At 45.5% G+C, this 26,951-nt stretch overlaps 2 protein-coding genes and 1 long non-coding RNA gene across 3 annotated transcripts; all 3 read left to right on the top strand.

The window, feature by feature from the left end:
• Positions 1 to 3,666: 3,666 nt before the first annotated feature.
• LOC107279116 (uncharacterized) lies at positions 3,667 to 4,608 on the top strand. The gene is made up of 3 exons (XR_003239086.2): positions 3,667 to 3,829; positions 3,903 to 3,965; positions 4,074 to 4,608. It is a non-coding gene; the product is annotated as an uncharacterized lncRNA (long non-coding RNA).
• Positions 4,609 to 19,767: 15,159 nt separating this feature from the next.
• On the top strand, positions 19,768 to 22,721 carry LOC4349306 (vesicle-associated protein 2-1). The gene is made up of 9 exons (XM_015758470.3): positions 19,768 to 19,934; positions 20,008 to 20,070; positions 20,158 to 20,228; positions 20,303 to 20,384; positions 20,504 to 20,619; positions 20,735 to 20,872; positions 20,959 to 20,985; positions 21,541 to 21,615; positions 22,196 to 22,721. The coding sequence occupies exons 2-9, from the start codon at positions 20,016 to 20,018 to the stop codon at positions 22,331 to 22,333; spliced, it is 702 nt and encodes a 233-aa protein (XP_015613956.1). The 5' UTR covers positions 19,768 to 19,934; positions 20,008 to 20,015; the 3' UTR covers positions 22,334 to 22,721.
• Positions 22,722 to 23,217: 496 nt separating this feature from the next.
• On the top strand, positions 23,218 to 26,821 carry LOC4349304 (UDP-N-acetylmuramoyl-L-alanyl-D-glutamate--2,6-diaminopimelate ligase MurE homolog, chloroplastic-like). The gene is made up of 5 exons (XM_015758561.3): positions 23,218 to 25,097; positions 25,207 to 25,323; positions 25,422 to 25,597; positions 26,128 to 26,273; positions 26,592 to 26,821. Exons 1-5 carry the CDS (start codon positions 23,282 to 23,284, stop codon positions 26,608 to 26,610), a joined length of 2,274 nt encoding a protein of 757 aa, XP_015614047.1. The 5' UTR covers positions 23,218 to 23,281; the 3' UTR covers positions 26,611 to 26,821.
• Positions 26,822 to 26,951: the final 130 nt, after the last annotated feature.

Genomic DNA, 26,951 nt, shown 5'->3' with positions numbered 1-26,951 from the left:
TGAGAACTCGCGCTACTTTGATGTTCCGAATAATGGGTTCGACCACGATCGGATATCGTCCTGGGATAACGGCGGTCTTGGGGTGGTCTTCTTTCGAGAACTCTATTTTCTGCTTAGACCACTTCATCTTGGGTGCAGCCCCCCGCCATGTCGAACAGACTTCACGTTCCACTTTCTTGTATTCTCACTTGGAGGAGTACGTTGTGGAGCCGCCGAAAATGTGTGAGATGTGGAGGTCGGAGTCTGGATACGCATAATCCGATTCGTGAGGAGCCGTCTCTTCGTTCTTCTCGACAATGCGTACTCGCTTGCCTTTTTCAAACGCCATGTGCTTCTCGAGCGACTTTTTGAAAACAAGGCAATCTTCCAGAGAATGTCTGTCCGTCTTGTGTATGGGGCACCAAGATTTCTTTGTGTCGCTGCCTTGTGGGTCTGGGCGCTTGGGAGGGTTCGCGTATTCTGCTGCGAGGACTTCCGCTTGAGCTTTCCTTTTCCCATTTTTGCGATTTTTCTTCTTGCTTGACTCAGATGCGTCTGTGGCTGATTTCTTCTCTCCCCCGGTCTTCGGCTTGTCGTTCTTGCGTCTTAGCGCATCGTCCACATGGGCACATCGCTCAACGATCTCGAATAACCTCCGAGTGGTTGTGATGCGTCTTGTCGCCAATTCCTGGGTAGTGTAGCGATCTCTGACACCGGATTTGAAGGCGCGGATTACAGAAGCGTCGGTGATTTCAGGAATTGTGTTTCTGCATTCGTTGAAGCGTCGAACATATTCCCTCAATGATTCACCTGAGTTCTGTGTCAACGCGTGTAGGTTGTCTTCGATCGCGTGGCGCTTGTACGTTCCTTGGAAATTGGCAACGAATTGTTGCCACAGGTCTGCCCACGAAGAGATTGAGTAGGGAGGAAGATGCATCAGCCATGAACGTGCAGAACCCTTCAACGCGGTTGATAAATAGTTCGCTAGCGCGTTGTCGTCTGCTCCGGCAGCATAGAGTACTGTGGAGTAGACTTGAAGGAATTCTTCTGGGTTGGTGCTCCCATCATACTTTTCAATTGCTCCGGGTCGGAATCTCTCAGGCCATCGGACATCACGTAGGGAACGACCGAAAGCCCTGCACCCAGCGTTGGGGGCGGTGGGTTGTCAGCGGTCGTGTGTCCTTCGTGGATGTCTGTCTGACGATGAGGAGGACGCAGATGATGATGATGACGATGGGTCACTTGGTTCCGGCGTACGATTACGAGTATGACGGCCTGGATCTCGGGAATCCTATCGTTGTCTCTCGCTGTTGTCTCGGCGCCGATCTCCATTATTGTCGTCGTTACGGCGGCGGCCATGACCAGTATTGTCTGGCCCCCGTCATTCGCGATCGTTGCGATTGCGGTGGTTGTCGTGATCCCGGTCCTCGTTTGAGCGGTCTCCTCGATTTCCGTTATCATGGCGCCGTGAAGAGACATGACGCCGAGAGCGATTTACATTGTCTCGTGTGCGTCGTGCTTCTCGGCGGCCGTTGATTTGATCTCGGAGATCGCCAGCGCCGCGAGGTGGAGGAGTGGCTCGTTGAGGTGATTCCCTCCGTTCCGGATCTTCACCATTGGCGTCGCTAGTTGGCGGCTGATCTTGGTGCGCTGCGGTAGCGACTTCTTCAAACGCGTTGCTAAGGTTGGTCACCGATTCCCGTAGTCGTTCTGTCAACGCTCGAGGTCATCATTCAGAACGGGATCGTAAGGAGTTTCCCTTAGTAAGGCTTGAACGGCCCTGATGTGTTGGGCTGGAGTAGTCGATTGATTCGCCGCTTCTGCGTTGGCTTGCGTTGACGTGCCAACGTCATCGATAGCCAATACCTCCTGCGGCACGCTCATTGTCGATGACCCATAGTCTTCGAGAAGATGTAAGACCGGTGGTTCATGAGGATCGATATCGATTACCTCAACGAATCGATCTGAGGCTGGAGTCGCTCCTTGTTCCTTGCCGTTATCCCTGACGGGGACGTATGACTCAGGAGACGGAGCTTTCATGGCGCCGAGGAAGACTTTGTAGCTCGAGAGGTTGTGATTCTTTGTCTTGTGAATAGGACAATAGACATCCCGAGTTGGAGAAGTACGCTGAATTCCACGTTCTTTGCATGCGCGAATTTCAGCATGGACGTTGAGGAAAACCCAGCAATCTTGCAGGGTGTGTTTCTTGGTTTTGTGGATAGGACACCAAGACCTTGTGGCTTCGGAAGTCATCTTTGCCGGCTCGTGGTTCATGTCAGAAGGGCAAGGTTTGGCCGTATCAGAATCCTTCCCGAGCTTGGATGTCGTCGATGATCCGTTCTCCGTTTCGACAGGTGGATTTTTCGACATGAAGTCGCCTTGGTTTGTAGCCACTGCGTTCTCGTTTCCGGTCATTGGAGGACCGGTTGAGATCAGCGTCGTGGTGTAAAACGGGAAGACGATTTCGCCGACTTGAGTCCATACCAGCATTGTTGAAGCAGGGAGCGCTTGGCTGAGGCTGGTGTTGACGTTGTTGTCGACGAAGCTGGATGACATAGTAGTAGAACCTTGAGTACCAAATCCCCCTACCTGGCGCGCCACTGTCGACGGGTGATACCCGTAGACCGGATATAAAGGGTATTGGGGTACGTTGGTACAAGGATCTACGTAGTACGACATCGAACAATCAAAATACAAGAATTATACTGGTTCAGGCCCCTTGGTAGGTAATAGCCCTAATCCAGTTGATATGGGATTATATGGTGGAAAACACAGGTTACAAAGGGAACGATGGAACTTGTCGGATCCGGCGAGATCGTAGTCGAGTGGATTCGACTAGCTCTCGATGACTTGGCTCCTCGCAGACTTCGGCTTTGTAGGCTGTGTGCGTTGTGTTGGCTCTGAGATTCGATGATCTATGCCCTCCCCGGGGGGGTCCCTTTTATATCACAGATCTGGAGGTCTCCAAGTAGGACTCGGAGATATCAGACCCAATACGATACGTCGACGACCTAGTTCTGTCCGAGAAGGACTCTTCCCATCAGTAGATTTCGTGAAAGGTTTCCTTAGGATATGTAGAAAACATCCGCGTGCGCGTGGGTATGCCATGTCGATATGTAACGTATATCGAAGGGTAGAGGGTATGCCTGACCCATAACCCTGACAACATGTCCTTTGTTTTAGACTAGGGCAGTGTTTTGCCACTTAGGACAAGTGACTTTGAGTCCTAGTTAATTAGTGTCTACTAGGTGTCATTGTCAATCTGTGTTTGCACAACTTCTGCTAAATATGTTGGTTTTTATGATGTGTAGAACTTGAGATATCTTATATCTTGTTGTATGCATTGCATGTCACTAGTTAAACTCAGTTTTACCAAGAAGAAGCTTCATTCTCTAGTGCATATTGCTGGCTTGATTTAGTTGTGTCGACGTTGTTCAGGTGGTCTCAACTCTCAACCTTTTTCTTGGTTTATGCTTTCCATGCCCTGAACAGTAAGTAGTAACATAAATCATCAGCCACCAATTAACTGAAAAAAGCTTTGTTGTTCACTCGAAAAAAATATGGCAAAAAGGGATCAGCCACGTGCCCAGGAAGTGAGTGTTGCCCCGTCATTGTCGCCAGAAAGCGAAGAAAAGCAAAGCAAATCTAATCGTTTCTCTTCACTCCAAAAATAGCAAAGCAAACACATCCGTCTCTCTCTCTCTCTCTCTCTCCCCTACTACTATCTCCTCCTGCCCTTCCAATTTATGTTACAAACAAATCGTTGGTTCCTCTTTTTTCTTCAGTTTGTTTCAGTGCAACTCAGTTCTTGGAAAGAAAGGTTGGATTTTTACTCTGAACAAAGCGAAAGGTAAAACCATCTCTTTTGTAATGCAGCAATTTATGTATATTTTGGCGTCCTTTCAGTTATTTTGTTTGATCAGGTGTGGCAATGGGCGGCAGCGGAACGCTGATCTCCATTTACCCTGAGGATCTCACTTTCCTATGTAAGTTCAGAGGACTTCTTGAGATTATCTAATGTTGTTAACATTTACGGATGGTTAGCCTTAACCCACTTGTGTGGGTTCTTCACTCCATTAAATTCTCGTGTGTAGTTGAGCTGGATAAGCGGTGCTATTGCAATCTCAAGGTGGTGAACAACAGCGAGCATCATGCTGCATTCAAGGTCCATGGCCTTCCATTTCATGACCAATATTTTCTAAAACTTGGCGAGAAGGCTTGATGAAAGTTTGTTTCATGTCAAGACGACATTACCGAGGAAGTATTTTGTCCGGCCGAACACGAGCATTGTCCAGCCATGGGATTCTTGCACAATAACAAGTAAATAGTACCTTCGCCGCATAATAAGTTAATCTAATACGAGATGTGACATATCCCAGTACTTGTCCAAATTCATAGTACTAGTATATATCACATCTTGTATTAGATTAATTTATTCTGGGACGGAGGGAATACATGTTCCTAATTTGGCCATTTTATGGTATGCCAAGCCATGGCTCTCTTCAGGCTCCTTGTTTGGTCTTGATATTTGGATATCTGCATTGTTCTTGGGTGATGTAGTTACGCTCCAGGCACATAAATAGTGCCCACCAAATATGCAATGCAAGGATAAATTCTTGATCCAGAGCACCAAGCTAGTAGCTACCAGTACTGACATGGATGAGATTCCCCCCAATACTGTGAGCATAAAATGCAAATAGATGATTTGCAAGCTTTATTAGTGATGCATTATTGTTACAATGACATGACTACTGACCCACCAACTATATGCCATTTTTGTATCGGTCCAGTTCAACAAGGAAGTCGATAAGGTGATTGAGGAAATGAAGCTTAAGGTTGTTTATACAGTTCCCAGTGGAAGTTTTGATGATTCTAGTATTACATCTTGTCGAAACTAGATTTCGGCAATAATAAAAGGGGGTGGCTATCAAGCTGGAAAAGTGTATGGGTTTGGAGACAAAGGATTTATACAGGTTCAGGCCTTCTTATTGAAGAAGTAATACCCTACTCCTGTCCGGGGATGAATCCGCCGAATGTCTTATTGATTATATGATTTGGAGAAAATCAACATCTGCCGCTAGAGGCACCCGGACCCCCCTTATATATGGGAAGAAGTCCGTGTTACAAAAGATAATCTATATCCCTAACGGAATATGCAGATACAGATAAAATACAGTCGTAGCCGACTAAGTCTCAAGGTATTTCCTTGATGTACAAGTTGAGAAACAAACCCGAGACACAAATAAGATATTCTATCTATATTTGGTATCCTGTATTCAGTCCAAATACCATCGCCGTGTAGATATGGGATATCCATAATCTCCACAGTAGCCCCCACGACCTTTGCAGTCAACCATCATAGCCTTCTCAAAGATAATGATCCGAGTGCTTCAAACATTTCATGCCAAGATCTGCCGAGTAGCGAAGACAAAGACTGTAAAGGGCGAAAAGATAAAGAATATGGTGCATCGAATAGATGCACCTAATTAGGTGTAGCCCCCAACTATGTGATTAGTTAACAAACTAAACATATAGTTGAGAACAAAATAATAGCACAATCATGCATCATATGACAAAAGCATACGCGACGCCCAAAGAGGCATTCTAGCCGACTGCTTTTTAGCCATAATAAAAAGAATCCGAGTGGTTAACACTCTAAAAGGTTCACGAATGAACACACTTGACGGGCATCCGAATAGAAAATTCTAAGATTACCCACCAAAAATTATAAAAATTATGGTAATGAATAAGTCTAATAGCCTAGGCTATGACTATTTACCATAATGAGAACAGGCATATAACATACCAAAGAAACGACTATGGTAAAAAACAAGTCATTCCAAGTTAACCCAGACAGCTTTTGTAGCCTAAAAAAGCTTACAAAAACAGCATAACACCTTTCTGTCGGGCACCTTTTAATTTGCATTGCAATAATTCCAAAGAATTATATGACCACGTAAAAAGGATTTTATCAGCATTGGGCAACACTATTATGCGCATAGATTGCCAAAGCAAAAAATGCCTAAGTCCCTAAGGAGCACAATGGGCCACGCTGTCAAAAATACTGGGCTGAGGTACTGTTCAGGCCTAAGCCCATTTGCACCTCCGATACCCTTAACAAGAAATCCCGAGATCCAAGCGTCACTTCGTCTTCCCCGCCGGAACTCTCGCCATTTTCCCCACTCCCTGCTACAGTACAGAGCTGCGCCGGCAAACTAGGGTTCACCATTCCACTCGAATCCACCTTCAAAAAGTTCATCAAAATCCTTCCCGTGATCCGCCGCCTCAATCCCTCACCTCTCCCTAGCCATCCCTCGAATCAAATCAGCGCATTCGGGTAAAATCGATGGCGGAAGAGAAAGAAAGCTTTGAAGGCCAATGGGCGCCATCCGACGTGACGGAGGAGAACCTGAAGGAGATGGTGGCGCACGGCGTTCTTCCTGCCAAGGAGATCATCGGGTGGCGGCCAGCGTGCGGTGAGGCTTTTCCGTCCCCCGATACACACGAGGTTGTGGTCTTCTCTCATTTCTTCTATGGCGGCTTCGCTCTTCCGACCTCGAAATTTTTCCGCGGGATATTAAGCTTCTATGGAATCAGCTTGCATCACCTAAACCCGAATTCCATAGTCCACATCGCCAATTTCGTCCATGTTTGTGAAGCCTTCTTGGGAATTAAACCCCACTTCGCTCTGTTTCGCCGAATCTTCTTTCTCAAACCCCAACCGAACAAGAGTAAGCCATGTGTAGTCGGAGGGGCCGGATTTCAGCTGAGAGGAACTCTGAGCCAGAAGTACTTCTCAATGCCCATCAAGACTTCAAACAAAGGGTGGCATGCGAACTGGTTTTATATTCAGAATCCTGAGCCCGCTCTTCCTGAGTACTCTTGTCTTCCTCCGGTGTACCAAGATACCTGGAACTCTCTTCCTATTGGGGATGAAGCAGCCCAAGCCTTGGAATTGATGGATCGCATGCTAAAACTCAAAGAACAAGGCTTACAAGGAGAGCAGATTACTCGGCACTTCATCAAATGCCGATTGGCACCAATTAAAGAAAGATCCCGTACGGCATTCGAGTTTGACGGCAAGCATGATCCTAATCGTGAAGAACCAGACTCTCTGGATTTTAAAATCATGAAGGAGAGAATGTATAAAATCTTCTCAAATGCTATTGTCGTCAGCTACTCACATCAGCTGCCAGTTGTGCCATATAATGCATTCAATTCGCCTCCGCAGGTATGTATCTGAAACCTTCAACCCATGACCAAAACATAATCTTGTCTTCATGTTGAGTTAACTAACCATGGAGGCATCTCATTCAGGAATATGTATTGATGAAATCTGACCCCCCAATTACTCAGCGCCGGTCTCCTCGCCAGCACACCGTTAAGGGAGGTGGAGGGCCGACAATCAGATCGGACTCGCAACCTCAAACCTCCAATCCGACTGGGCAAACAGGTTCTCGCAAGAGAAAGCTGATGCTTAACGATGACGAAGGCGACGACGGCAACAAATCTGGGAACAAAAGCCTACCCAATAAACTCCCAAAGCATACCACTCCCAGGAAAAAACTGGCTGGCCGTCCAACGCCAAAGATCAGAACATCTTCCAGGCATAAACCTCTTGGTACCATTTCGCTCCGGTATGCTTCTCTCATGAAAATAATACTGAATATTGAAAGGACACTTTGCAGGAAACCATCCGACATAGATCCAACTGGAAAAGATCCTGATCCGGTTGTGACAGAGCCAAGTTCATCCAAGGATTCTGAGCCGACTGCCGAGAACCAGCCGACTGGCGCTCATACTTCAGGTGATACAGCCGATCCGAGTGACCAGCCTCCGACTGGAGACCAGTCGGCAGCAACTGAAACTACAACAACCCAAGAGCCCCCGACTGGAAACCAGTCGGACGTAGGTCCAGACCAAGAAATTCCCGAAGTTGAAGCGCAGACGACGACTTCTCAAGGACCAGAGGCTGGTAACGACGCTATGATTGGGTCTTCAAATAAAGAACAAGAATCGCCTCACGCTCAGCTAGGAACATCCTCGGGTAACTCATCTTCTCAAGTGATGCCGATTTGAATAACTCCAGCTTATTCGTCTAATATCTTGGAAATACATCAGGACCACCAGGCGATGACGAAGAAGAAATCCCTCGCATAAAGGCGGCTGACGACTCTCGTCCTCCTATCTTGCTCAAATGGTGGGACGAGAACTCACAAGCTGCCGGCATCGTCATAAATCGTCAAAAAGAAGATGAGGAAGTGTGCCAGCTGAAGAAGGCACTTGGAGAAGCCACTCGCATTGTGAATGTAAATCCTCTGGGTGACTGCCTTTGATGACTTTGTTTTCTCTTTAGCAGAACTAAACCATGAACCATCATGCAGAGAATCCATCTTCGCAATGAGGCCAAGACAGCAACTTTAGAAAAGCTGGTTCCTCATTTGGGAACTCTTGAAGCAGTCAGGGACCAGCTACACGAGGCCAAGGAGCTTGCCAAAAAGACAGAGAAGGAATTAAGGGACCGAATTGCCCAGCTCCAGGATTCAAACTTCGAGCTGAGTGGTTCATCAAAAGGTAATCTTCTAGATCTGTCCCATTAATTTATGTTGTCATAACTGTATCCTCAAACATTTGGATTTCAAACAGCGCAAGCCACCAGGATGGCTCAGATGGAGAAACAAATTGAAGTCTTGAAAAGAGACAAAGTAGAATTGGCTGCGCAAAGGGACTCGGCCTTGAAGGAGGTTGAAGGTACCGCCAGCTGACAATCTGAACTTCTCTCTTTTTAAGGCAGTAGATTTTGATCATAAACGTGTTTTGTAGACCGCAAAATCAAATCTCAAGCTCAATTTGACGTCCTGGTTGGTAAGATCAAAAAGCTTGAAGGAGCAAGAGATGAAGTCGCTAATGTCGCTACACCACTTGTCCAAGCTATGTTCCTCAATAACAGTGGTCCGAGTGCACTCGACGCAACCGAAATCTTCGACAAGCTGAGAGTTGCTCCAGATGTATATTTCAAGAATATCAAGAAAGCTGGAAGTATGGGAGCTAGCATGGCATTGGCGATGACCAAATCCTTGTACCCAAGGATTGAAATTGACGCCATTGATGGCTTTGCAGACGGGACAAGCGAAGAAGCTGCTCTTGATCTTATCAGCAATGCTCAAAACGCGGCTGACAAGATTGCAAGTGACGTTGTAGAGCAATTCCGCAATACCGACCTTCAGCCGAGTAGTAATAACTCTGATGATGAAAAAACTGATTCTGACTGAGTATGAATGTAACAAATGGAGGTTCAACTTGTACAATACTGGTGTATTTATGCTGTGTTTGATAATTCTAGCCAAGTCTTTGATTTCTTAAAAGCTTTTATCAAGCTTTGTTGAGCCTAGAACCCAAAGAAGCTATTAAAAACTTTCAGTCCTCGCAGACGAAGTAGAAAAACCAAACAAGGCAATGATAGACCAAGTAAGCAAATTAAATTGATAAAAAATCACACTCCATTATTATGATGATAGCCCCCGACTGACAACGTCAAGAAGAAAACTTGATGTTGACAGTCAAGATAGGGAAGTACAATGATAAGTTTAAGCGTAGAAACGACGAAGATGTTCAATGTTCCAAGAGTTGTCAACGAGTGTACCGTCTTCGCGCTTGAGTCGATAGGAACCTGGTCGGGTGACGTCAGAGATGATAAATGGCCCTTCCCATAGAGGAGATAACTTGTGCCGATCTCGTGTAGTTTGAATTTTCCTCAAAACCAGGTCGCCGACTAGAAAGGCACGGGATCGAACATTGCGATTATGATAACGTCGCAGCCCTTGTAAGTATCGAGCCGACTGAATCAAAGCTGCTTCGCGGACTTCTTCTAATCGGTGCAAGTCATCCACTCGGTCCTCTTCGTAGCGTTCTTCACGGTAATTTCGAAAGCGCAAAGACTCGAATTCAACTTCACTCGGCAACATTGCTTCTGCCCCATAGACAAGGAAAAAAGGTGACTGGCCTGTGGCCCGACTGGGTGTAGTTCGCAAAGACCAAAGTACTGATGGCAGCTGTTTCACCCATTTGCCGGCATAGGGTTTTAGCCGGTCAAAAACACGCGCTTTAATCCCTTGAAGTATCATGCCATTGGCTCGCTCCACCTGTCCATTGCTCATGGGATGTGCCACTGAGGCATAGCAAATCTTGATTCCAAAGTCTTCACAAAAGTCTTTAAAAACTCCGCCGGTGAATTGTCTGCCATTGTCAGTGATGATCCGATTGGGCACTCCAAATCTATGCACAATGTTGATGAAGAAGTCTCGAGCGTTATCTGCTGTGATTGTGACAACCGGTTTAGCTTCAATCCACTTGGAGAATTTGTCAATGGCCACAAAAAGGTGCGTGTAACCGCCGACTGCCTTTTTAAACGGGCCAACCATGTCGAGCCCCCAAACCGCAAACGGCCAAGACAGTGGGATGGTCTGCAACTCTTGAGCTGGTAGATGAATTTGTCTGGCGAAAAATTGGCAACCTTCGCACGTGCGCACAATTTTGTCGGCGTCGGACACTGCGGTGGGCCAGAAAAAACCCTGCCGGTAAGCTTTGCCGACAATGGTGCGTGCGGCAGCATGGTTTCCGCATATCCCAGAATGTATGTCTTTCAGCAATTGCCTCCCTTCCTCTAAAGATACGCAGCGTTGCAGAATCCCTGAAGGGCTTTTCTTGTACAACTCAGCTTCATGCATAACGTAAAGTTTGCTCCGCCTTGAAATCCGCTCGGCTTCATCTTTGTCTTGTGGGAGTTCTTGAGAAGTCAAAAATCGTATGAGGGGCTCTCGCCAATCGGCTTCAACCAGAGCTACGTCATGAGTGCCCGCAATTTGAGTAGTATCCTTGTGAGGTACGGTCGGCGTATAAAGGTGTTCGACGAAAACATCAGAGGGCGCCACCTCGCGCTTGGATCCAAAGTTGGCAAGTCTGTCGGCGGCTTCATTGTTGTGTCGAAGAACGTGACTAAGCTCGAGTCCATCGAACTTGTCTTCCAATTTGCGTACCTCTTGTCGATATGCCATCATATTGTCGTCAAGGCAGGACCACTCTTTCATAACCTGGTTGACAACCAGCTGTGAATCGCCTCGAACTATTAGACGCTTTATTCCTAGGGAAATTGCAATCCGCAGTCCATGAAGGAGCGCCTCATACTCGGCGACGTTGTGGGATGCCGAAAAATGTATCCAAAGCACATAGCTTAATCTTTCTCCAGTTGGGGAAATCAAGACCACTCCTGCTCCAGTGCCCGAAAGTCGTTTTGATCCGTCAAAATGCATGGTCCAGTGCTCCATCTTCTCCGCGGGGGTATCCTCCTGGCACTCGGTCCATTCGGCGACAAAATCAGCTAACGCTTGGGACTTAATTGAAATTCGGGGCTTGAATGATATGTCCAAAGACATCAACTCCAAAGCCCACTTAGCAATCCGCCCGTTTGCTTCGCGGTTATGCAGTATATCACCGAGTGAAAATGATGTGACCACCGTTACCGAGTGACTTTGAAAGTAGTGAGATAGCTTCCTGGTAGTAATTAGAATACCATATAACAGCTTCTGAACCTGAGGGTACCTCGTTTTGGAGTCGGCTAGGACTTCGCTGACAAAGTAAATCGGTCGTTGGACTTTCTGGACATGGCCTTCTTCCTCGCGCTCAACGACCAAGACTGTGCTCACAACCTGGGAGGCGGCTGCTATATACAACAACAACGGCTCCTGCGGGTGTGGTGAGGCTAAGACCGGTGGCTCGGTGAGGAGTTTCTTGAAATCTTCGAAGGCCTTCTGTGCATCGGGTCCCCACTGGAAGTCGTCTGTTTTCTTTAGTAGCTTAAAGAAGGGCATCCCCCGCTCGCCAAGTCTTGAAACAAATCGGCTGAGCGCCGCCATGCATCCAGTCAGCTTCTGAACATCTTTCTGGGTACTTGGCGGTTTCATGTTGAGGATAGCAGTAATTTTCTCCGGGTTGGCTTGGATGCCCCTATGAGACACCATAAAACCAAGCAGCTTCCCTGACGGTACTCCGAAGGTGCACTTTTCAGGGTTTAATTTCATCCTGAAAGCGCGGATGCTCGCGAAGGTTTCTTCTAGATCCGAGATCAAATCATCCTTTTGCTTGGTCTTGACAACTACATCATCCACATAGGCTTCAACGTTGCGGCCGATCTGCGTTGAGAAGCATCTCTGGATCATACGTTGATAAGTTGCTCCTGCGTTTTTTAGTCCAAACGGCATGGTGACATAGCAGTATGCTCCAAAGGGCGTGATGAATGAAGTCTTCAAGCAGTCGGATTCCTTCAGTCGGATCTGATGATACCCCAAGTAGCAGTCCAAAAAACTGAGAAGCTCACAGCCGGCGGTCGAGTCGACTACCTGGTCAATGCGAGGCAACCCAAAAGGATCTTTAGGGCAAGATATGTTGAGGTCAGTATAATCAACACACATGCGCCATTGCCCCGTTTTCTTCCGAACTAGAACCGGGTTTGCCAGCCAGTCGGGATGAAGGACTTCTTTAATGAAGCCTGCTGCTAACAGCTTGGTTAATTCCTCCTTGATCGCGTCTTTTCTGTCTTGTGCGAATCGGCGGAGTCGTTGTTTGATAGGCTTGGCATCTTCTTTGACATATAAGGAGTGCTCAATCACCTCTCTAGGAATACCGGGCATATCAGATGGTTTCCACGCAAAGATATCTTTATTGTTCTGAAGAAAGGTGATGAGCGCGCTTTCCTATTTACAATCTAACTCGGCGCCTATTACAGCAGTTTTAGTAGAATCAGAAGGATCTAAGGGAATCTTTTTAGTCTTGGCTTCGCTTTCTCCACTTTTTGAAATCTTGGTAGCGGGCACTTCTCCTTCGCTCGCCGTGGCTGCAGCCAGTCGGATATCCTCTCGGGCTGACGCCATCTCGCGGGTTTGGGCCATGTCGCAACTCTCCTTGTCGCATGTGACGGCTTGCTTGATGTCGCTCCGTAGGGATAGGACTCCTCGGGGACCAGGCATCTTCATCATCATGTAAGTGTAGTGCGGGACGGCCATAAACTTGGCTAACGCCGGGCGTCCGAGTATGGCATGGTATGCTGTCTCGAAATCGTCGACTTCAAAGCTGATATTCTCTGTGCGGAAGTTTTCCCGAGTGCCAAAAGTGACCGGGAGGGTGATCTGGCCGAGTGGAGTTGCGGATAATCCTGGAATTACTCCGTGAAAAGGCGCATTGCTTGGTTTTAGCTCGGAGCGAGGAATCTGCATATCATCCAAGGTCTTGGCGAAGAGGATATTGAGTGCACTGCCGCCGTCGATGAGGGTTCTGCGAAGCTTGACATTACGGACCACTGGGTCTAGTACCAGGGGGTACCGCCCCGGGTGGACCACTCGGTCAGGATGATCCGAGCGGTCAAACTTGATTGCAATTTCTGACCATCGAAGATACTGGGGCGTGTCGGGCTGAACAGCATTGATCTCCCGTTCAGTCAACTTTTGCTTCCTTTTAGACTCATAAGCCAGGGGGCCGCCGAAGATATGGTTGAGCTCCTTGCGGTGGTCTTGAAATCCTGCCGGGGTGTCGCCGTCGTCCTTCTTCCTCGACGTACTTTGTTCTTCGTCGGAGTTCTTCCGTGTAGTCTTGGTGTATTGCTCCGCAAACTGCCTGTAGACGAAACAATCTTTGGCCACGTGGTTGGAGTTAGGATGGTGCGGGCATTGGGAGTTCATGATCTTGTCGAACGTGTTGACGCGCGAATGCTGTCGAGAAGAGTGAGTGGCGGTTGCAACAAGTTCCTCAGGCTTACGCTTGCGGTCCTTATGATTGTTACTTCCACCTCCTCCCTTAGCCGGCGTACCCTTGTTTGGCTTCCAACTGGGACCTGACTGCTTTGATGCGGTGACGGCGTCTTCGGCCTTGGCGTACTCGTTGGCTTTTTCGAACATAAGCTTGACTGTCTTGGGAGGCTTACGCCCGAACTTGCCGACCAATTCTTCGTGGCGAATCCCTTTGGTGAATGCGGCGATGATAACGTCGTCGGTGATGTCGGAGATCTTGTTACGTTGTTCGGAAAATCGTCGGATGTAATCTCGAAGGGATTCTCCAGATTTCTGAATAACGTTGTAGAGGTCGTATTGTGTGCCGGGATGCTCGAAGGTGCCTTGAAAGTTGGCGATGAAGTGGTCGCGTAATTCAGCCCAAGATCCAATTGTACCACGGGGCAATCCATGGAGCCAAGATCGGGCGGAATCCGCTAAAGCCACTGGTAAATAGTTCGCCATGGCCTTGCTGTCTCCTCCTGCTGCGCGGATTGCGAGACCGTAGATGGTAAGCCACGATTCTGGGTTAGTGGTACCGTCATACTTCTCTATTCCAGTCGGCTTGAAGCCGGCTGGCCAATCCACTCGACGCAGGTCGTCGGTGAAGGCTGCTACTCCGTCAAGGTCGTCGTCGTGGCGGTCCGGCGAATGATGATGGCCTCGAGCTGCTCGGCGCTGTATGATTGTGTCGCGAAGATCGACGGGGCGGCGACGAGGTGGTGAGCGAGGCCGTTCCACTCGGCGCTCCCTATGATGGTCGGGAGGTGAGTGAACGGACCGCTCGTCGTGACCCCTGCTCCTGCGATTGGATCCTGCGCCGGTGATGCTGAGGCTTGGATGACGGTAGTCATGAGATCGGAAGTGGGGGACTCGGCTGCCAGTCGGCGTGTGGACGCTTTCGGAGTTAACTGGGACCGAAGCCGCAATCATGGTCTTCGTCTGGTTCAAGATGTTGACGACGTGATCAGATTGATTGAGCTCGTTTTCCTTGAGGAGGGTGTCGAGGAGGGTGATCGCGGCAACCGCATTCTGTTGAGGGGTGCGGAAAACCGGTGTCCCTTCAACATCTTGTTGGCCGATGAGATCACGCGCTCGGCGCCCTACTTCCAAAGCTCGCTGCCGTCGATCCTCAGCCTCCTTCGCGGTCCGCTCACACTCCTGCTGCTCACGCCGTAGCCGTTCTTGTTCTTGTGCTTGATGCTCCTCCTCCAGTCGGCGACGTTCAGTCTCGCGACGTGCTTCGGTCTCCCGGGCTTGGCGTTGCTCCTCCGTCTCGTTATCAGCCATGAAGACGCCGAAGTAGAGAGGGGTGTAGTTGTCATCTAGGCTTCCGTCGAAGTCGTCGAGATCCGGGTCGTTGTAGCGAGAGCTAAACTCGTCGTACTCCACGATGTCGGTGGGGCGCGAGTCGACGGTGGGAGAACTGTAGTAGCCATCCAGCTGATCCGTCGAAACCGTGCCGAGTGGTAAGAGGATGACGCCGACTTCCCTGAAGCTAGGCGAAGTCGGTGTTGAAGCCGACTTCCGCCTAGGCCTACGGGATGGAGACGCTGTCGTGATGGAGACGGCCGCCAAATCGTCGGGGAGCTTCATCAGGATCGGTGGGTAAGCCCCATCATCTTGATCTGGTGACGTTGGAGAAGGTGCGATCTCACCCGAGTGGTTTGAAGCCAACTCGATTGAGATGGTCTTGAAGTAACTTTCAGCCGCGTTTGGGAGTCCAAACGGGGCTGAAATCCGGTTCTCTCCCGACTGGTCTGACACCGAGTCAAGGAGAGAGATCTTGCCGTTGTTGTTGGTGACGAAGTCGAGGCTGCCGAACCGAAACGTCTGCCCGGGTGGGAAGACGAGGTCGTCGATGCCGAAGACGGAACCCATTGCACTGATCGGCGAAAAGCTTGACGCAGCCCCTACCTGGCGTGCCAACTGTCGAAACTAGATTTCGGCAATAATAAAAGGGGGTGGCTATCAAGCTGGAAAAGTGTATGGGTTTGGAGACAAAGGATTTATACAGGTTCAGGCCTTCTTATTGAAGAAGTAATACCCTACTCCTGTCCGGGGATGAATCCGCCGAATGTCTTATTGATTATATGATTTGGAGAAAATCAACATCTGCCGCTAGAGGCACCCGGACCCCCCTTATATATGGGAAGAAGTCCGTGTTACAAAAGATAATCTATATCCCTAACAGAATATGCAGATACAGATAAAATACAGTCGTAGCCGACTAAGTCTCAAGGTATTTCCTTGATGTACAAGTTGAGAAACAAACCCGAGACACAAATAAGATATTCTATCTATATTTGGTATCCTGTATTCAGTCCAAATACCATCGCCGTGTAGATATGGGATATCCATAATCTCCACACATCTTTAGGAAGCATGAGCTTCAAATTGGGGTCTGACGATCTCACGGTGAGAATACTATGCTGGAATCTTGTGTAATGTTGAGCAAACTTCTGTGCAAGGGGACTCACGTTTTGCACTACAACTATATGCAGATGTTGAGGAATGCAAGCATTGAAGAGGTAATGCGATTGATCCTAAAGGCATTTATCATTTTATTGGGAAACTACACCTAGATAATAGTATGACAATAAATCTCTCATGAATTCTGACAAGAAATTATCATGCCATTTCGGGCATTACCATGATAATGCTTTTCTAGTGAGAGGAGTAATGATTCATCTAAAATTACTCCATAAGAGTTCTTTTATTTTATTCACACCGTTTTCTGGCAGGTGGGGCCCGCGCACCTTCGCACTCTCTGTTGTTCGTGGTTGCCGCCGTGCCGCTGGTATCGAAAGGGGAAAAAAGAAGTGGTGGCTTGAAGAATAGGCTAACTTAGCTTTGGCTTTGGCTAGCTCGCTTTCGCCACGTCGGATGGCAATTCTTTTTTGTTTTTTTCTTGGATATGATTTATTTCTCTCTCTGTTTTTTTTTTGTTTTAGGATTTCTAAGTACTGCTTCCTCTATTCCAAAATGTAGCTATTTATAGCACAGTAGCTTGTCCTAAAATGAAACTATTTTTTTTCATCTACCTCCTTCAACCAATCACAACCATTTTTCATTTATTTATTTCATCAACTTTCTATTCTTAACCAATCACAACCTTCCTTTAATCATTTCTATCAACTTTCTTGATACACATGCCCATCTTAAAAATGCCTACAATTTAGGATAGAGATGTGCTAGTGGTTCTTTTGTTATTGACACGTCACCTCACTCTTGGCGTTGTCATATGGTCAATTTCAGCGACATATCTGTTGAAGTCACAAAAATATATACTCCCTCTATTCCAAAATATAAAGGATTTTGGATAGATGTGATGCATTTTAGTACTATGAATCTGGTCAAGAAGGAATATAAGAACTTTTAGTGTTGGACACGATTATTAAAAAAGTAGGTAGAAGTGAGTGGTAGAGGGTTGTGATTGGATGAGTAGTGGAGGTAGGTGTGAAAAGTGAATGGTTAAGGGTTGTGATTAGTTGGGAAGAGAATGTTGGTGGAGAAGTTGTTATATTTTGGGACAAATCCCGAGGGCTAAAAGTTGTTATATTTTGGGACGAAGGGATTATATTTTAGGACGGTGAGGTATATAAGAAGATGATGTGATACATAGGACAATCAAACAAATATTATAAATTGATATTAAAACATAATGCATTGGGGGTGTTCAGTCTTTCCTGCAAGCTGCAATTGCCACCGTGAACTACTAGCGAATACCCCCATTGACTAACGTTGTGGCTGATTGTCTGTCCTCATTTGTCTAACGTGTGATATCAGTCTATGTGTAATGCTCTTGACACAAACATCACAACGTTTGCAATGCTCTATCAGTAGACACAAATAGTCAAATAGGTATAAGAGAAGCGTATGCTAATTATGGGAAGAATGCTTGATGTGTCTATAGACATAAGTTGAAGTATCCTGGAGCACGATTGCTTGATTTCTAAAACAATATTTTCAACAACCACAGGTGCTAGCTTGCAACATATGGATTTTCCCACAACGGCGTTTGGATTGAATTGTTTTTAGCTATAGGATTGAATTGTTTTCAGCTAGGGTGCCCATTATGTTTTCAGCTATTTGATGATCTCCTTTTCATGAACGTGCAAAAGGATTACACGTCAATACATTAGAAGAAGCATATTTTTTTAAAAAAAAAGAAAATACACGTCACAATGGCTGAAGGCCATTGTCAAGGAACAAAAGGAAAAAAAAGGCTTTTCTTGGCTCTTCTTGCATTATGCTCTATCAATATACTTGCAACATATGTTCTTTTCCACGACAACGTTTGGATTGAATGCTTTTAGGTATTGGTTTGAATTGTTTTCAGCTATTTGATGCTCTTCTTTTCACGAACGTACAAAAGGATTGTACGTCAATATATTAGAAGCAGAGTTTTTCAAAAATATGCATGACGCAACAACTGGATGCCATTGTCAAGAGGAACGGGAGAAAAAAAAGGCTTTTCTCCAGGGACATTGCGCAAAAGAATAAATTTGATGCTCTCATGTTCTATCAATATATAAGGCAATCTTCTTGTTTTCTTTTCAAATTTTTTTTCCAAACTCAAACTCGTGTCTCCACTGCTATCCAATAGAGGTCTTTCTCTAGTGCTAGCCAAGTGTTGTCCATTAAAATTTCAACTACTTAATCAGCACGCACAGACCTATATCAGTCCCTAGTATTGGTTCCAACCGATCGAGTGATGTGCTCTCATCCATTCATTGCCAGATTGTCCGTGCAATTGTTTATTTTCATTGTCAAATATATGAAACTTAAGTGATAAAAATGTTTTTTTTGTTTGTGTCAATCGCATTGTTTCTTGGTTAATTCTCTAAAAGTGATAAAAGTTTTTTTTTTTTGAAAGTGCAACCTAATGAAATACTAGATTTTGACATGCATCTTGTGTTTCTCGTGACTGCAAGAATATCAACCTGTCACTAGAGAAGGAGAATAGAGAAGATTAAAAAGATATGCAAAATGAGGTGTACCATTAGCGTATGATAAATTGAGTATTAATCATTTTAAACCTGAAAAATGGATTAATATGATTTTTAAAACAACTTTCCTATAGATTTTTTCTTAAAAAACACACCGTTTAGCAGTTTGGAAAGCGTACACATGATAAACGAGGATATTTTCTTTTCAATGTGCTTGAAACGACCAAGGATTGTTGACATGTCCTTTGTTTTAGACTGGGCAGTGTTTTGCCACTAAGGACAAGTGGCTTTGAGTACTAAAGTTAACTAGATGATGTTAGATATTGTGAAATGGTTAAATGATTTGGGTTGAAATATTATGAAAATGATTTGAGAATGATGATTTAGTATGTGTATGTTTAGTTTTAGAATGAAATAAATTGTAGATATAATTAGTATATGCTTACATGTTGAGCCTTGTGTGTTTAGTGTGTTGATGTGATATGCTTGCATGTTAGATTTTAGGAGTGCTAATAAATACTATGCTTGTATGTTGAGCTTTAGGTATTTAATGGGTATTAGCTTTATAGAAAGAATAAGGGATTAGTGTCTACTAGGTGTCATTGTCAATCTGTCATTGCACAACTTCTGCTAAATATGCTAGTTTTTATAATGTGTAGAACTTGAGATATCTTGTTCTATGCATTGCATATCACTAGTTAAACTCAGTTTTACCAAGAAGAAGCATCGTTCTCTAGTGCATATTGCTGGCTTGATTTAGTTGTCTCGACGTTGTTCAGGTGGTCTCAACCTTTTTCTTGGTTTATTAGTCATGCCCTAAACAATAAACAGTAACATAGATCATCAGCCACCAATTAATTAAAAACAGCTTTGTTGTTCACTCGAAAAAATATAGGGGAAAGGAAACTGCCACGTGCCCAAGAAGTGAGTGTTGCCCCGTCATTGTCGCCAGAAAGCCAAGAAAAGAAAAGCAAACACATTTGTTTCTCTCTCTTTCTCTTCACTCCAAAAATAGCAAAGCAAACACATTCGTTTCTCTCTTTCTCTTCCCTGCTACTCGCTCCTCCTGTCCTACCAATTTATCCTCGAAAGAAATCGTTGATTCCTCTTTTTTCTTCAATTTGTTTACGTGCAATTCAGTTCTTGGAAATAAAAGGTTGGATTTTTACTCTGAACAAAGCGAAAGGTAAAACCATCTCTTTTGTAATGCAGCAATTTATGTATATTTTGGCATCCTTTCAGTTAATTTGTTTGATTAGGTGTGGCAATGGGTGCCAGCGGAAGGCTGATCTCCATTTACCCAGAGGATCTCACTTTCCTATGTAAGTTCATAGGACTTTTTAAAAATATCTAAAGTTATTAACATTTACAAATGGTTAGCCTTAACTCCGTTAAATTTTCCTGTGTAGTTGAGCTAGATAAGCCATGCTATTGCAATCTCAAGGTGGTGAACAACAGCGAGCATCATGTTGCATTTAAGGTCCATGGCCTTCCATTTCATGACCAATATTTTCTGAAACTTGGCAAGAAGGTTTGATGAAATTTTTTTTTCAGGTCAAGACGACATCACCGAGGAAGTATTTTGTCCGGCCGAACGCGAGCATCATCCAGCCATGGGATTCTTGCACAATAACAAGTAAATACATGTTTCCAGTTTGGCTATTTTATGGCGTGCCAAGCCATGGCTCTCTTTAGGCTCATTATTTGGTCTTGATGTTTGGATATATATATCTGCATTGTTGTTCGGTGATGTAGTTACGCTCCAGGCGCAGAAAGAGTACCCACCAGATATGCAATGCAAGGATAAATTCTTGATCCAGAGCACCAAGGTAGCTGCCAGTACTGACATGGACGAGATCCCCCCTAACACGGTGAGCATACAATGCAAATATAGATGATTTGCAAGCTTTATTAGTAATGTATTATTGTTACAATGACATTGACTACTGATGCACCAACTATATTCCATGCATTTTTGTGGTTCAGTTCAACAAGGAAGTCGATAAGGTGATTGAGGAAATGAAGCTTAAGGTTGTTTATACAGTTCCCAGTGGAAGTTCTGACGACTCTGGTATTACATCTTTAGGCAGCAGGAGCTTCAAATTGGGGTCTGACGATCTCACGGTGAGAATACTATGCTGAAAACTTGTGTCACGCTGATCAAACTTCTGTGCAAGGGGACTCATGTTTTGCACTGCAACTATATGCAGATGCTGAAGAATGCAAGCATTGAAAAGGTAATGCAATTGATCCTAAAGGCAGTACCATTTTATTGGGAAACTACACCAAAATAATATGACAGTAAATATCTCTCTAATGAATTCTGACAAGAAATTATCATGATTCATGGCTTCCTAATATCATCTTATGCATGGATACTCTGCTGCCTCTACATGTGTATAATGCTTTTCTAGTGAGAAAAGTAATGATCATCTGAAATTTCTCCATAAGAGTTCAAATGCAAGACACGCTTGTGAAGTGATATTGAGATGCTGGCATTGATTAGAAAGTTCATGTCTGAGAATTAGGAAGATAATGAAGCAACGATATAGATGGTTGAAATGATCATAAAGTAGTTTCCTTTATCTTGACTGACATATTCCAAATAAGCAATTTGGATAAATTTTTTGTTTCCTAAATCTGGATAAAGAGTTTGCCTTATTAAATGTGCCTTGTCTTATGGCAATTCTCTACAATTTTAACCAAGCTTGTCTGAGCAAAGAAACATCTTTTGTGATATGTTCTGTTATCCTTTTTGTTTCTTACTTAGTTCCTTGTTTTCTTCTATCCAGATACAGACAATACAACGCCTAAAAGACGAACGAGACACCACCCTGCAGCAAAATCAGCAAATGCAACGTGAATTGGTCAGCCTTTTTTTTTTCTTTTTTGCACTTCATTTTGTTTTGTGATCATCACTTTATTTCATTGTAGCTTTTATGTTTCTCAATATTGACACCTGAACTGTGAACCTTATACTGCTCTTGCTCATTTGTTATCATTTGAATTCGCGATGAAAAATGTTTAGCATGGAGAAAAAACAATTGGTTTTGATTAAATATATATGTCTGACTTTGAGAAAAATGCAAAAGAAATTATTGGTCCTTGGTGGATAACAATTTTTATATTTCTACAATTGTGATCGATCAACTTTTCATTCATAATGCAACTTTAGTTTGCTCAACATTTATTTCTTTAATGGGTCGCTGAAACAAATGTGTCAAGGGAAACAAAAGCAAATCAATAAACGTTTCCTACTATTTTACAGTTGAAACTGAATAATTGTAGGAATGCAGATGTGAAAAAAATCCCATTGCTCCAAGCATTTCATGGATGTAAAATATCCTTGTTAGCAGTAAAGAATTCAAGATGAATCGTTTGTGTACCCCCTTTCTCCCTTATATTGTATTTTCTATTTATTATTTGCATTATATATATTTTTTTCAGGATGTGATCAGGAGGCGTAGAAGCCGCAAAAGCGATGCGGGTTTCTCCTTAACGTTTGCTGCTTTTGCTGGGCTCATAGGTGTCCTGATTGGGCTCTTGATGAGCCTCATCTTCCCTCGCCCACAGGCTGCTGCTTAATAAAATGCCAATTTCACAACCAAGTGATACATGTTCAGCTTAATGCCCAACAATGTGGCCATTATCGATCAAACAATCATAGCTAGGTTAATAATCGAGTCAGCTGCTCTGGGGAGGAAAAATATATGGAAAATTCTACTTTAGTCTCAATTATTCTTTTGTTCTTTGCATTGTAGTTAATATGCGTCACATCAGAAAAGGGTCACAATGTTTCATCAACCCAACTCCCCCTTCCTTTTTTTATTAAAAAAATTGTATTTTCCCTTCTTATGTAATCTTTTTGTACAATTTAGTTTGACATAAACATATATCAGGGAGAAGCTGTATGCATTCACCGATTGGATATAAGGTCATGCTCAGTGAAGGACAACTTCATGAGCTCTCCTCATGTCCCTATATGTTCGATTCGATAAACTAGGATAGGTTTGTACGTGTTCGATATGATAAACTGGTCCTCTCATGAAAAAATATTCTCTAGAAGAGTGGTAAGAGGGCTGCCTGGGCCACCATCGTTAGCACGGACCGGCGATCATTTGCCACGTCAAAAAAAAGATCTCTTGGAACCCAAGGATGAGGGTTATAAATCTGTAATGCTCCTATAGTTTCTTCTGTACATAATCAGCCGTTGCCAAGATTTGAGTTTTAAAACTTATTTAAAGTTGATTTGAAAGTTTTTATCCGAAGTTTATTTTTCAGCAATGGCACTTAAATAGTTAAGAATAAATATATAAAAATTTGATTGACAAATTATTAATTTAGCCAAATATTAACAATGCGCCAAATGACATATTAGCAACAACAATAATAATAAAATACTTTTGTAAATATGAAAAAAATAAATGTAAAATTTAAAAAAAGTTCCCCTCATCCCCTCCCCCCCTCTCCCTTCCCCAATCCAAAACCTCCCACCGAACAGCGGCAGCGACACCCCCCCTCCTCCCGCCTCCCATGGCGACGGCCCCGCTCGCCTTCCACCTCCCATTCCCCTTCCCCTCCGCCTCCCGCCCGCCGCCTAGACTTCTACCCCCCTCACGCCGCCCTCCCGCCGCCCGCCTCGCCGCCACGCGCCGCTTCCGCCCGCCCACCGCCGACGACGAGCCCCCCGAGGCGGCGGAGGACTCCTCCCACGGCCTCAACCGCTACGACCAGCTCACCCGCCACGTCGAGCGCGCCCGCCGGCGCCAGCAGGCCGAGCAGCCGGAGATCACCCCCGACCACCCGCTCTTCTCGTCCCCTCCTTCCTCCGGGGAGGCCGGCAGCTACGACCCCGACGACGAGTTCTTCGATGAGATCGACCGCGCGATTGCCGAGAAGCGGGAGGAGTTCACGCGGCGTGGGCTGATCAAGCCGTCCGCCCCGGCGCCCTCGCAGCCCGAGGAGGAGGACGGCCTCGCCGACGAGCTCTCCCCCGAAGAGGTCATCGACCTCGACGAGATTCGGAGGCTGCAGGGACTCAGTGTCGTGTCCCTGGCCGACGAGGAGGACGAGGAGGCGAACGGCGGCGGTGGCGGGGTGGATTACGGCGACGACGGGGTGCCCCTCGACGACGACGGCGAGGTGTTCGATGTGGCCGATGAGGTCGGCCTCGAGGGGGCGAGGGTGCGGTACCCGGCCTTCCGCATGACGCTGGCCGAGCTCCTGGACGAGAGCAAGCTCGTGCCCGTGGCGGTGACCGGCGACCAGGATGTCGCGCTCGCCGGGGTGCAGCGTGACGCCAGCCTCGTCGCGGCGGGGGACCTCTACGTGTGCGTTGGGGAGGAAGGGCTTGCTGGGCTCACCGAAGCTGACAAGCGCGGGGCGGTCGCCGTCGTCGCCGACCAGACCGTCGACATCGAGGGCACCCTTGCTTGCCGCGCGCTGGTCATCGTCGATGACATCACGGCAGCTCTCCGCATGCTCCCCGCCTGCCTCTACAGGCGGCCTTCGAAAGACATGGCGGTGATCGGTGTCGCTGGCACGGATGGGGTCACCACCACGGCGCACCTCGTCAGGGCAATGTATGAAGCCATGGGTGTGAGGACTGGCATGGTAGGCGTTCTCGGGGCCTATGCGTTTGGCAACAACAAACTGGACGCACAACCTGATGCCTCTGGTGACCCCATTGCCGTGCAGAGGCTGATGGCGACGATGTTGTACAATGGCGCTGAGGCGGCTTTGTTGGAGGCAACCACCGATGGTATGCCGTCATCTGGTGTGGACAGCGAGATAGATTATGACATTGCTGTGCTGACTAATGTTAGGCATGCCGGCGATGAGGCTGGCATGACCTACGAGGAGTACATGAACAGCATGGCCTCTCTGTTTTCTAGAATGGTTGACCCTGAGCGCCATCGTAAGGTGGTGAACATTGATGATCCAAGTGCTCCATTCTTTGCTGCACAGGGAGGGCAAGATGTTCCTGTGGTGACATATTCATTTGAGAACAAGAAGGCTGATGTGCACACTCTGAAGTATCAGCTTTCCCTGTTTGAAACGGAGGTCCTGGTACAGACACCACATGGGATCCTCGAGATTTCGTCAGGCCTTCTTGGGAGGGACAACATCTATAACATCCTTGCATCTGTAGCAGTTGGTGTTGCTGTCGGTGCACCACTGGAAGACATAGTGAAGGGCATCGAAGAGGTGGATGCAATTCCAGGCCGGTGTGAGCTAATTGATGAGGAGCAAGCATTTGGGGTGATCGTTGATCATGCAAGGACTCCAGAGTCTCTTTCGAGGCTTTTGGATGGTGTAAAGGAACTGGGCCCACGTCGAATTGTCACAGGTATTGTACTTTCGTCCATAGCTTCATTAAGATTGTGAATATGTTGGACATCTTCTCTATTTTGTTGTAGTATTACGCATTGAAGTTCCTGCTATGATGTTTGATGTAGTTATTGGATGTTGTGGTGAGCGAGAAAGAGGGAAGAGGCCAGTGATGACAAAAGTTGCAGCTGAGAAAAGTGATGTTGTTATGTTGACATCCGACAACCCAGCAAATGAAGATCCATGTACGGTTCTTTCTATTTGATTATGATATCATATTGTGATGTAAATGCATTGGGGGAGCTGAAGTTTTACACAAATTCTGTGTCCTATTTCTTAGCAGTGGATATCCTGGATGATATGCTGGCGGGAGTAGGGTGGACCATGGAAGAATACTTGAAGCATGGCACAAATGATTATTACCCACCACTGCCGAATGGACATAGGATATTCCTACATGATATTAGAAGAGTTGCTGTACGAGCTGCTGTCGCGATGGGTGAACAAGGAGATGTAGTTGTAAGTTTTCTATGAAGTTCTTATTGTCAAGTAACCTTCTTACAATCTTACTATATATAACCCTGTAGATTGATGAAACATGCTACACTTGAGTCACCATGCATATACTCCTGTATAGAAATGCTTAATAGAGGCTGGACTTAAAATTTCAAGAATGAAGTAGTTCAAGTACCTAATCCCATTAGATGAGGAATAAAAACTTGCAAAATAGGCTATTGTGTTGCAATCTATCTGTTTTTGGGCAATTCTATCTAGTAATAAGCTGCTCTAGTTTTTGTATATTTGCACTCTCTTTCCATTGGAATTGCTAGTTAAGAGTGAGTTGGTAGCATTGATCTTCTGAGATAACAGGCTTGGTAGTTGAAGTAATTAATTATATGGTTTTAGCATTCACCATCTGCCCCGCTCTCCAGTTGGGAAGTAAGGGTTGGAGAAGGGCAAATGCTCATTCTTCAAACCAACATTTAAGATCAAAGAGACAGGTGGAGCACTTCTTGTTCATCATGCTGACAGTTCTGCTTCTCCTTCAGGTTATCACTGGGAAAGGGAATGATACTTATCAGATTGAAGTCGATAAAAAGGAGTTCTTTGATGATAGGGAAGAATGCCGAGAAGCCTTACAATATGTTGATCAATTGCATCGAGCTGGAATAGACACCTCAGAATTTCCATGGAGGTGTGTTTCCTTTTAAACCGCTAATTGTTAGGGCTTGTTCACTTTCTAATACTTTAGGCTTTGCCTTTGTTTTACCAAAAGAAATCCAGAAAATTTTCCAGACAATCACCACCTTTTCATCTAATGCACACTTTGTGTTTTAGTTTAGCATAATTTCTTGTTTTTAAGAAAAAGTTTGGTATAACTTGCTCAGAGTTCTTTTATGAAAAAGTTTACTTCAAACCAGACCCTCTGTTATACTGATTCCGTCGCTCGATTTCTTTTGTTTCATGTGAAAACCACCAAATCGCTTATTTTGCTTCGTTGTGATTTCCACAGGTTACCTGAAAGCCACTGATTCTGATGTATTCAATATAGCCGGGCTTCTTCTTTGCTTGCTCAAGGAGCAGCATTTTAGATTCTCCCTTTTTGCTATGGTAGGATGTACTTCAGACCAGCGGGTGCTCAAGGTTGACTACTTGACCCCCAGTACTAACTGCTAACTTCTCAGTGATACTCAGTAGGTACAAAATATATGCAATGCAGCTTCCCCTTAATTTCTGCTGCCATTTTCTATGTTCTTTAGTCTAAGTTTTTCATGTCCCATAGTCACAATCCAGTAACTCACACACAAATACGTACAATGAAATCCTGATTGTGGAATATGTGCCAAACATCATTCAACTAATTCTGATTCAT

Source organism: Oryza sativa, chromosome 10 (assembly GCF_034140825.1).
Source record: "Oryza sativa Japonica Group chromosome 10, ASM3414082v1".
Classification (NCBI taxonomy): Eukaryota; Viridiplantae; Streptophyta; class Magnoliopsida; order Poales; family Poaceae; genus Oryza; species Oryza sativa.
This window is presented reverse-complemented; position numbering and strand designations above follow the sequence as displayed.